The 12406-nt window shown below is 41.9% G+C and overlaps 1 protein-coding gene across 4 annotated transcripts in view; it reads right to left on the bottom strand.

Annotated features, from left to right (window-relative positions):
• Positions 1 to 1214: 1214 nt before the first annotated feature.
• The window catches only part of si:dkey-12j5.1 (probable assembly chaperone of rpl4), a 28679-nt gene continuing 17487 nt past the window's right edge, over positions 1215 to 12406 (bottom strand). The window contains exons 10-12 of one of the 4 annotated variants that reach the window (XM_014160570.2): positions 11815 to 11955; positions 4289 to 4492; positions 1215 to 1604 (exon numbers count right to left, since the gene is read on the bottom strand). In XM_014160570.2, the coding sequence (XP_014016045.1) occupies positions 4322 to 4492; positions 11815 to 11955 (312 nt within the window). In that variant the 3' untranslated portion in view covers positions 1215 to 1604; positions 4289 to 4321. Of the gene's footprint in view, positions 1605 to 3572; positions 4493 to 11814; positions 11956 to 12406 lie in introns of those variants that run through there. The other 3 variants (XR_006760717.1, XM_014160560.2, XM_014160578.2) reach the window with 3 other exon arrangements.

The raw sequence follows: 12406 nt of genomic DNA on the forward strand, positions 1-12406 counted from the left end.
GACAAGTGACAGCATGGAATTCTAATATTGAGATGGACAGGTGAGAGGGAGAAAAGAGAATCTCCAATTAAGAGAAATGAGTAGACCTGTGCCACCACCGGATGCTCTCTGACTATGAGAGAAAACAGTCAGATGAAGAAAGAGCAGCAGTGTTCTCTGGGGTGATCCAGGTCTCCGTCAGGACCAAAAAGCCAAGGGACTGAAGGGCAGCATAGGCTGAGATGAACTCAGCGTTCATGACCGCAAATCAGCAGTTCCAAATGCTGCCAGAGACACAGAATTCCACATGGGTTGCACGTGCAGGGTACACTAAATTGGAAGGGGTGGGGAGCATCTCTGAAGCCTACAGGGAGAGGTGCAAACGGGTAAAGAAAACACACATTGCTGACAAAGCTAAAAAAAAAAGAGCAAAATAAGATCTGTAGATAACTAGGTAAGATACTCAAGTGAGAGCGTGGTGTGGAGCTTTCCTCTCTTTCCTTCCTCGAACAACTCCGCAGAACAGTCTTAGTTTCGTCAACCTTCTTAGTTTATAACAGAACTGACACGACCGTCACTTACAGCTGCTGCTGAGAAACCAGGGGAGACTGAAGAACTAACACTAATTTCTAATTGCCTAGCAGAGGTGGAGAGCACACCTCCCTATACTAATAGCTGGTTGCCTAGGAGAGGTGAAACCACTCCCCCTCCAATACAGCCACTGATTACCAAAACAAATCACAAATTGCCCTGCCGCTTGATCCTGGTTGATGTGTCAACAACTATCTGGAAATTATGAGCAGTCAGCAGTTCACACACCAAGTAGACCACTGGGAAGACAGGCAGCACTTAAAGTAGATGGCCCTAGCTAGCAAAAATCAGTACTAGACCAAAACAGATAAAAACAAAACAATTATAGCTTTAGTTAGTGACCATGCCTGTGTGTCTACAACACTCACCTCTCAACCTTCACTCTCCTCTCTCCCTTCATCTGTCACTCCTCTCCCCTCATCCATCTCTACCCCCTCTATCGCTTAATGCTCACTCCTCTCATGAACTCTACAACACTACAGAATCTGTTCTGCATTAGCTCTTTATTTTAGCAGGTCACATTCATATTGGAATCTCTTTGTAAAGTGAGCCTGGGTCATGAAGGGAAGCACACATTCACCATTATTAGAACATGTATCCAAAAAATAATCAGATTGAGAGGAGAATAGAAAGAACAAACAATATTCAAGTTGTTTTTTATTTAGTTCATAGTGCACTATAAAAGTAGAGGGGTATACAGTCCATTTACACTTTATTTTGCCCAAGCGTTTCCCCCACCTATCACAGAAAAATGCATTGGAAATATAGAGTGTTACTTTATTCACTGCGAACGTCTCTCAGCGTGTACTAACCCACTGTTTTACCACTAGATCACTGGTAGTGAGAGAGGGGTGTGGTCAATGTTCCATGGCGTCCTCTTCCACCTCCTCATCGTCACTGCTGGGCTCAAAGTCTTCGTCCAGGGCAGGGTCTGTCTCCCCCTCCTCCCCCTCTGTCTCACCACCCATTTCCACCAGCAGCTGCTCTATGTGCTCCAGTATGGGGCCGTCTTCACAGCGCAACTTCACATACAGCTGGAGAGAGACACACACACAGAAATAAACATTTGTTACATACATAGATGTTTCCACCAGGATTTAATGTGACTGCTACCAAATGCCTCTTTCCTGGTGTATTGGGCTCAGTGAAATACCCTGTGAAGCGGGACCATTATAAAAGCCTATTGTAGGGGGGACCAGTAGATTTCCCTGTGTGTAATACTCTCTCTGCATGAGTGGAAGCACTGGACCGATTAATGAACAACCCACTATCACACGCATACGCTACAGCAATCACAACACAGAAACAGACAGACAGACAGACACACACACACTGATTAATTCCTTTTGCTCCAAAATGAAACTTCTCTAGTCCGCAGTGATGGAGATAAGCAGATCTGGGAATCTTGGCTGAACTACATTAGTCTGCTTCATCCATGCACACACGTGCAAGCACACACACACACAACAGGGTTTCTATTATCTGTAATTGCCGGCTTTTGGCCGATTAAAAAAATGTAAAAACCAATAAATTAAATTGTTGCCGGCCAAATTGATCAGGAGAAAATACAATCCCATTGCAAAATAATGCTTTTTATACATTCATGGAAATATCAGTAGATGGAAATACATTTGACCGTCATGCTTATTGGTCTATATGTTAATTTGCTACATTTTGTGGAATTAAATTGAGCCTTGTGTATTTTTATTAGTTCTCATGTATCTTATTTATCAGACATGCACCACAGCATACAGAGCCTATTTCCCAATAAAGTGCATAGGCAATGGTAGGCAGGCTATCAGCCCATCATCACCTACCACTTTACAATGTGAGCTGGAGGCAGAATGTATATCAAACATTCTTAATTGTTTGAAACCTGAATGTTTTACTTCATATTTTGAGGTATGTCTTACCTTGCTTCGAGGTAGCCTAGGAAAAATCTGACCATAGAAACAGAGACAATTATGTTTTAAAGACTTCTTCATATGCCATTGAAACCAGCATTTCTCTCCTGTTATATTGGTTTTCATATCAACTTTCTTTTGTTGTCCAGAAGCCAAAGGCACAATCCTAGTCATATTAGCAAGCCATCCTAGTTGTTGCATCTTTAGATCTCCCCCTCATTCTATGTTTCTAACAGAGATTTTCATTTCTGTCACGTGAGAAACTAAGTTAATTGAATACTGACTTTACATTTACAGTGCACATACTGTATTCTTGACATAGCTCATCCGGTATAACTACCTTTTCCTACTTATATATTGTCCATGCTGTCTATATACACCACGTATTTATATTGTGGACTCTGACATTTCTAATTCTGATATTGCTCTTTCTGATATTTCCAGCCAGGTCAGCTTTCTTAATTTTTAGTTTCTTGTTTCTTCTTTATGTGTTTTAGTATTGTACTGTTAGACATTTACTGCACTTATGGCGCTAAAAACATACGAATTTCGCTCAACATGTTTTAACATCTGCTAATCTGCATATGGCGACAAAAAAAACTTTTATTTGATATGGAACCACACAAATAATTTGCACTGTTTAGAATGGTGTTTTCCCATTAATTTAATTTTGGCAAATGTTTGAAAATGACTTTTTATTGGCTACTTTACAGGAGTTGCATGTTATACTGACAACACACCCACTCACATACAATCATCATATACGCTGCTGTTACTGTTTATAATATATCCTGATGCCTAGTCAGCTTACCCCTAATACATACAGTACCTACCTCTATCGATCCAGTATCCCTTAACATTGCAAATATGGTACTGAAACTGTATATAGTGTGCTGACTTGATCATTTCCTTTGTTATATCTTGTGTGTATTTGTTCTACCTCGTTATTGTGAGTATTACATTGTTATTGATTACTGCATTGTTGGGGTTAGAGCTTGCAAGAAAGGCATTTCACTGTACTTGTGCATGTGACATTGAAACTTCACCCATCCATCTCTTAATGCTCACTCCTCTCATGAACTCTACAACACTACAGAATCTGTTCTGCATTAGCTCTTTATTTTAGCAGGTCACATTCAGATTGGAATTTCTTTCTAAAGTGAGCCTGGGTCATGAAGGGAAGCAAACATTCACCTCATTATTACAACACGAACCCCCCCCAAAAAAGCTGATTGTTCTTTGTCTTTTTCTCTCAAACAGTATTCAAGTTGTTTTTTTATCTAGTTCATTCCAGGACAATGGAAACAAAGCTCGAGTCGACATGTCAATCACTCCTTTCTAATACAGAAAACAATTCAGCACTAATATGACAGAGAGAGAGGTTATATGATTCTGGGAAACTCAGGGTTGAACAGCAGAAAGGCACTTCTGAGAACACGATACAGACAATATCTAGCGAGCGAGAGAGAAAGATTCAGAGAAAACTCAAGGGCCAATTCATCCTCTCTCAAGGGCCCATCGACTGTCGCAACTCTGCTGCTTTCCAACAAAGTGTTGCATCTGGGTCTAGTTTGTGGAGGTGTACAAAGATAGGTAAGAGGTCTTTATAAACAACATTTTTATAAACTTTACCTTTATTTAAATGTCTGAGTTAATAGTGCACTATAAAAGTAGAGAGTGGTATGCAGGCTAAACGCTGTTTACGTACTTTTTTATTTATTTATGCACCTATCGCAGAAAAAGACATTGGAAACATAGGGAGTGTTACTTTATTCACCGCGAACGTCTCAGCGTTTACCAACCCACTGTTTTACCACTAGATCGCTGGTAGGGAGAGAGGGGTGTGGTCAATGTTCCATGGCGTCCTCTTCCTCATCGTCACTGCTGGGCTCAAAGTCTTCGTCCAAGGCAGGGTCTGTCTCCCCCTCCTCCCCCTCTGTCTCACCACCCATTTCCCCCAGCAGCTGCTCCATGTGCTCCAGTATGGGTCCGTCGTCACAGCGCAACTTCATGTACAGCTGGAGAGAGAGAGACACACAGTTTGTTACATACATGCATGTTTCCACCAGGACTTAATGTGAAAAATGCCTCTTTCCTTGGGTATTGGGCTCAGCAGAACAAGGAAAGCGGATAGTATTTTTCTCTGCTCTCTCTCACATACACAGTATTGCTGTTGTTATCTCAGTGAAATGTGCTGTGAAGCGGGACCATTACAAAAGCTGGTCCCCCTGTAGAGGGGACCAGTAGATTTCCCGGTGTATAAAACTCTCTGCCTGAGTGGAAGCACTGGACTGATAACAGAATGGAACCCACCGACACAGCAATCAGCACACGCACGAGCACACACACATTCCTTTTGCTCGAAACAACTTCTCCTCTAGTGAGGGAGAAAAGCAGGTATGAGAATCTGGGCTGAACTGCATTATTCTGTCTCATCCATGCATGCACACACGTGCACACAAAGTACAAACAGCAGAAGGAACAGATCACCTTCACACTGCCAGTGTAACCCGGCCAAAATAGTTTGTGTGCGCATACGTGCATGCGTTGGTGTTGCCCCAGGAACAGTCACCAAGCAGTAGGCCCTGACTGAAGACGATTGGCCCCCTAGGAGCTCATTTGGAGAAAGTTGATGTCCTTCATTTTCAAGCTGATCACTTGAGTAGCATGGCATATCGATAAAATGTACTTATTCAACTTAAGCTGTGACGTTTATGGAATACCCATACAGAAAAAGGAATGCATCTGCCAGGAGAGTATGATTTTTCATTGCGATAGCCGTTTGTTTATTTAACTGTGTTATACATTAGAGATGAGTGCTGAGCTCAGCAAAGCCACACAATCAATTCAACACATTACTCATTTAGAGTAATGCAAGTTTTCCTCCCTTCTTTCACAGGTTGGCTGCTCTGTGTGGTGTGTATGTGTGAGAGAGTGTTTGTGTCTTTCTCTGTGTGTGAGAAGAAGAAGCTTTCCCTCAAAGCCTGGAGTCTCTGAGGCACATCTGGCCACTGCCACACACACACCCCCAATAACACGTCTTTCCTAAGCCGTTGTGACAGGGGGTGAGGGTGTTGACCTGTAAAGAGAGAGGAGGGAAATTAACCCTTTAACTATCGCACTCTCTCTCTCCCCTCCTCATGCTCCAGATCTCTATCTATTTTCTTGAGGTTCAGGTTGATTAAGTGTACATACAATAAATGGCACATATCTCATATAAAAAGTGAAGCAAGAATTGTGAAAGCGAGAGTCGATGTGCCCTTGAGGCAAAATGAATGATATACTTACTTTCTTTCTTTGGGTGAATCTAATAGAGATCAAGGACTTTCTCCTCACCTCCCTCTAAATCACAATCCCCCTCTCCTATCTCAGCTCCTCTCAAACTTCCCACAAATCTCTCCTGCTGTGTCTCCACTCCCTCCATGCTTCACCCTTTCCTCCTGACCCACACTACTTTCTCCATCCCTCATTCTTCACCTCTCCATCCCCCCTTGTCTCTCTGCTCCACAAGTGACCTTCCTGTCTGTGTGACAGATCACTGCTCAAACTCCAACCTAGAAACACACACCCACACACACTCTCTCAGGAGATGAGGAGAGCAGGGTAGGGAATGATGTGAGAGGTGGAGTGTAGGGGAGTAGAGGGCTGAGGGATGGTGTGGTATGGTTAACAGCAGAGGAGGTGAAATCAATAGTAAAAACATCACAGAGAGAGGCAGCATTGTGTGCGTGGAGTAAAAGAGTGTATGTGTGTGTGTATAAATGTGTGTGGGTGGGAAGGAGCAAGTGGAGGTCAAGCGTTTTACTCTTTGATGAGCTAAAGGCGATCCCTTAGGGTATGGATGGCTTGGAGGGCATGTGTGTGATGTAATTTTAATGCTGTGGCTCAAAAGCGTGTGTGAACTCCAGGAGTGGTGAAGTGTTAATAGTGTGTGTATGCGTGTCAGGGTTTTTGTTAGGAAAATGTGGCGCCGGACATTTGACCGGCAGCATTTTAACTTCACTGACATTTGAGAGATTTACCGGACCTATATGCATTGGGTGCGTAACCTGATTAGGGCATCCACCCAGGGTGCTCAGAATGACAGAACTCACGTTAAGATAATGGTTACTCAGAACATGCAAGTCGACAATGCAACAGTGTGCGTCCGTCTTACCGAATTTCGATGAGCTATTTGAAGATGCTAGAATAACTGCCACATATACTTTTCCTCAGCCAACAAGACGAGTAACGAACAGAAAAATCACTAGCCTATGTCAATCTACTATCCACATAGTAGAAAAGTTGACCTATTATATTGGTCAGCTTGTTGAGAAAGAAATAGCCTATTCCAAACAGACTCTGGGACAGTTGTGGGACAATATATCCCAAATTCATACAACCAGTAGGCCTAGGCTACATAACAAAAATGTATAAGCAATGAGGCTGATGCAACAGATTTGAACGTTGATAAAGTATTAATTCTTCACATTATAAGCGCAGCAATGTGCACAAGGCTACACGCGAATGTATGCAATTAGTGGTAAGACACTGTTGTCAAAAGCACACCGCACATGCGAGTAGTTTCATGTGACAGATGAAAAATATCCATTCGAAATTTAGAAAGAGGGGAGATTTAAAGATGCAACAACTAGCATGGGTTGCTAATATGACTATGATTGTGCCTTTGACTACTGGACAAAGAAATAAATAATTGCCTCCCCAGTTCTACGGTCGGATTTTACTTGGAAGCAAGGTAAGACATGCCTCATCATATGAAGTCAAATGTTCAGGTTTCAAACAATTAAGTATGTTTTCAAAATGCATACTGGCTTCCAGCTCATTGCAAAGTGATGTGCGACGCCCTGAAGCCTGCCTAAAGTTGCCTACATGCACTTGAATGGCGAATGGGAAGCGCGCTTCAATTAGGCCTACCAGGCCGCCAATTTAATTCCACAAAATTATGCAAATGAATCTAAAGACCATTAAGCATGAGTGGTCAAATGTTTACAACAACTGCTATTTCCAAAAAGCTATATTTTGCCATGGGATTCTTTTTCTTCGCTGGACAGTTTTATTTAAAGGCTGAAAAATATATATATATATTTTACTCCAAAAGCCGGCTATTGTCAGCTAACAGAAACCCTGGTGTGTGCATGTATGTGTGTGCGACTCCCCTAGAGAGATAAATTGCCAAAGACATGTACTGTTCACACCACTACCTGTGTGTGTGTGTGTGTGTACAGTATGCATGGTGTTCATGCCTGTGGCCTGTGACAAACATACAAATTGCATACAGCTATGTGTGGCTTTATAAGGGGCTATGAGTTTACAGCTCCTCTTCTCTCCTCTCAGAGGGGTTGAGGGATGGTTGGAGGGGTGTCAAGGTCAACCATCATCCAACCCCCTTGTAACCTTCCATGAGAAAGAGCCGAAGAGAAACAAGGTCTGTCTCTTTAGAAGTAATGTGGTGAAGCACATTCATCAGAGGGGAAATGAATAATGGAGATATTTCAACGAACATAATCAAAATGTGCACAGACACATGCACACACACAGACATGCAAAAATGTAATTAAATATGCACACTCACACAAAGAGTGCTAACAACATAATTAAGTATGCTAGAAGTGGACTTGTGTCTAAACAAGCCAGTGTGAACTAGGCCTCATTAACATTTTCAGTTTTTCTGACTAACTGAGACTGAACATTTTAATAATTAGCACGCTCACAAACACTGGTCTGTTACAAGGGAAGACTCACACACACACACTAGCGATGCGCGGGTTGACGCTAACCCGCAGTACCCATAGATATATCCGCGGGGTGGGCAGGTTTATGGTCATGAAATATTTTGTGGATTAAGGGCTGGCAGGCGGGCGGGCTGAATAAAGAGAAAAATCATATAAAATGTATAATTCTTGTGCAATTCATAACTATAGGTTACATTGGGGCTTTTGTTTAATTATTTGTATCTTACGTCAGTGCGTAAGCCTAAGCTTCAGGGCCTAACTGTACAGGCGCCAAATATACAGCAATTGCCAAATGCTTTTGGGAACACTAGCAGAAAAAGTTCACGGTGGTCTACTGAAGCAAAAAGGACAATGTCGGCGTATAATTTAATAAGAGAAGAGCTGCGAAAAGGAGAATTTAAAATAAAGAGAAGGAGGACCAGAAAAGTAATATATGGGAAAGATGATGTGTGATGGTTGTGAGGAGGTATACAAATTTGACAGGCACAAGACTGGGACTTCAAATATGTCAAGGGACCTGTACTGTTCAGATGGGTTAAATGGAATAGGAACTGAAATCTGGTCACTAACTGTGGGTCTATAACCTCTCACAGTCTTAATATTAACTCCTGCAGAATTAAGCAGTTCTTGCAGTAAATTTATACACCAAATGTAAATTTTGACTTAGAAAGAGCAGTGGAGAAATATTATTTATTTATCTTGAGAGAATGAATGCGCAGTTAGGGACTGTCTGTAAAGGTCCCATCTTTATCAACATTGAAAAAGCTGATAGTATTTCAACCACATAAAATATGTATCCAAGCCAAAATGAAATCTTGTGGAGCTCTACAATTTTTTTTCTGAGGTCTTGACTGATTTCTTTTGATTTTCCCAAAGAGGCACTGAGTTTGAAGGTAGGCCTTGACATACATCCACAGGCACACCTCCAATTGACTCAAATGATGTCAATTAGCATATCAGAAGCTTCTAAAGCCATGACATAATTTTCTGGAATTTTCCAAGCAGTTTAAAGGCACAGTCAACTTAGTGTATGTAAACTTCTGACCAATTGGAATTGTGATACGGTTAGTTATAAGTGAAATAATCCATTTGTAAACAATTGTTGGAAAAAATTACTTGTGTCATGCACAAAGTAATGTCCTAACCGACTAGCCAAAACTATAGTTTGTCAACAAGAAATTTGGGGAGTGGTTGAAAAACAAGTTTTAATGACTCCAACCTAAGTGTATGTAAACTTCCGACTTCAATTGTATGTGTGTGTGTGTGTGTGTATATATATATATTTTTTTACATATATCCACATTTTCAAACAGTCCATTTATATTTTCTAATGGGGCTATACATTTGGATGAGTTTTTTTTCCTCGACTGAGAAGCCTTGTTTCACTGCCCAAAATAAAATTAAACCATCTAGTGTTCAGCAAAATAACAACAATGTCAAATACAGGTAGCCTAGTCAAATAATTAACATCCAATCACATTAACCGTTACTCTCTTGCGGGAATTCCACTAATGGTCCGTATGTAGCCAAACGTAGCTGCGGCTCATGTTGGTATTTGTACTGAAGGCGCAAAGCCATGACAGGGAGACATAGTGGAGTGGAAACACGCGTGCAAGCAGTTGCTCCCGACGCCACTTGTGTACACTGCAGCATCCACCGAGAGGCTCTTGCTGCCAAGGGAATGCCTGACAGCTTGAAAGATGTTTTGGACAGTACAGTGAAAATGGTCAATTTTGTTAAAGCAAGGACCCTGAACTCTCGTGTATTTTGTACACTATGCAATGATATGGGCAGCGACCATGTAATGCTTTTACAACATACCGAAGTGCGCTGGTTATCAAGGGGCAAAGTATTGACATGTTTTTTTTAAATTGAGAGACGAGCTTAAAGTTCTCTTTACTGGCCATAATTTTCACTTGTCCGACCGCTTGCATGATGACGAGTTTCTCAAACGACTGGCCGATCTGGGTGATGTTTTTTCTCGCCTGAATGATCTGAATCTAGGATTACAGGGACTCTCTGCAACTATGTGCGGGACAAAATTGAGGCTTTGATTAAGAAGTTGGAGCTCTTCTCTGTCTGCATTAACAAGGACAACACACAGCTCTTTCCATCATTGTATGATTTTTTTGTGTGCAAATGAACTCAAGCTTACGGACAATGTCAAATGTGATATAGCGAAGCACCTGAGTGAGTTGGGTGCGCAATTACGCAGGTACTTCCCCTAAACGGATGACACAAACAATTGGATTCGCTATCCCTTACATGCCCTGCCTCCAGTCCACATCTGAACAAGAGCTTCATCGAAATTGCAACAAGCGGTTCTGTGAAAATGTTATTTAAAATCAGAAGCCACTGCCAGATCCTGCCTTGGCAAATCGCTCTGTTAAGACACTGATGCCCTTTGCAACCATGTACCTATGTGAGAGTGGATTCTCAGCCCTCACTAGCATGAAAACTAAATACAGGCACAGGCTGTGTGGAAAATGATTTAAGACTGAGACTCTGTCCAATACAACATTGCAGAGTTATGTGCATCCTTTCACGCACACCCTTCTCATTAACCTGTGGTGAGTTATTCACAATTTTCGATGAACAAATAAGGTTTTATATGTAAGATAGTTAAATAAAGAGCAAAATTATTGATTATTATTATATTATTATTTGTGTCCTGGTCCTATAAGAGCTCTTTGTCACTTCCCACGAGCCGGGTTGTGACAAAAACTCACTCATTCTTATGTTTAATAAATGTATTGTATAGTGTGTGTGGCAGACTACAATGATGGCAAAAAACAACATTTGAGAGTGTGCTGACCCTGGTGCTAGAGGGGGTACGCAGCTGGAGGTTTAATGTTTGAAGGGGTACGAGACTATAAAAAGTTTGGGAACCACTGTTCTAAGGCAACAAGTAAATGACAGAAGCTGCATGTATCTAATTATAGACAAGTTGAGTAACAAATAGCCTAACAAAATGTTGGACAGCAGAAACATAGGCCTATCTAAATTAGGCGTAAAAAAATAAAATCTCTGACTGTACAGCGCATTTTCTATATGAGCGGGTCGGATGGTTGGCTGTTGCTCATAGTTTGGCAGTTGCAGATGGGTTATTAGCAATTGTGGGCGGTTGAACAAACAGCTGACCCGCGCATAACTAAAACACAGTCTTGTATAGCTAACCTTGTAGACACACACACAATTCAGTCCCATTCAAAATCCTATTTCCCTAACCCCTCGCCTTAACCCCAAAACCTTACCTAATAACCCTAACCTTAAAAATGAACCCTAGCTCCTAACCCTAAAACTAATTCTAACCTTAACCCTAAACCCCCTTTGTTTGTTTACTATTCGTGGGGACTTCTGGTCTCCACAAGTATAGCTATACACATCCACACCACACACACAAAAACACACAACATTCTAAGACCGACACATAGCTCCTCGATGTAAGAAAACAATTAAGATAAGGCTAAAATTTCAGAATCACTGCCAGCAGTGAAGCTCTGTATCGTACATGTGTATTACTGACTGTACAAGCGGACAGTACAATATCGACCAAACAGACGGACATCAATACATAGCCTCATCAGTGTGTGTGTGTGTGTGTTTACCTTCTTGGCTTTGGTCAGGTAAGATCTGGCTGCCTCCTTCAATGCTTCACGCTCCTCCCTCTCCTCATCGATCTCTTCTCTCTCCTCCCTTGTTCTCTCCTCCATCTGCAGGTAACACACCCAGCCTGAGAGATACCACACCTGTGAGAGAGAGAGAGAAAGAAATATGTGTGTTTTATTAAGTGAGCTCAGCTGTGACGGGGGAAACACATTTAACGGTCTAGTCTACGTGAAATCTGTACCTGGAACTGTGACAAACAGGCTTAACACACACACACACACACACACAGGAGGCACTTATTGAAATGCTCACGGCATCCTCATGAGCTGCCACTATGGTAACGAGCTGGGCCTGTGCTGCTGCAGTTTGTCTTTGCAAACTTTCGTCTCCACGCGTCAATCTGAAAGCGCTGTCTCACACACACACACACACACACACACACACACACACACACACACACACACACACACACACACACACACACACACCATTCCTTCTCTCCTCTCAACTACCTGTTGTATTCTCTCTCCCTCATACCAATACTGTACACACCCACATTAAACACACCCTACATAGTTTACCCTCATCCTT

Source organism: Salmo salar, chromosome ssa02, assembly GCF_905237065.1.
Source record: "Salmo salar chromosome ssa02, Ssal_v3.1, whole genome shotgun sequence".
Lineage (NCBI taxonomy): Eukaryota > Metazoa > Chordata > Actinopteri > Salmoniformes > Salmonidae > Salmo > Salmo salar.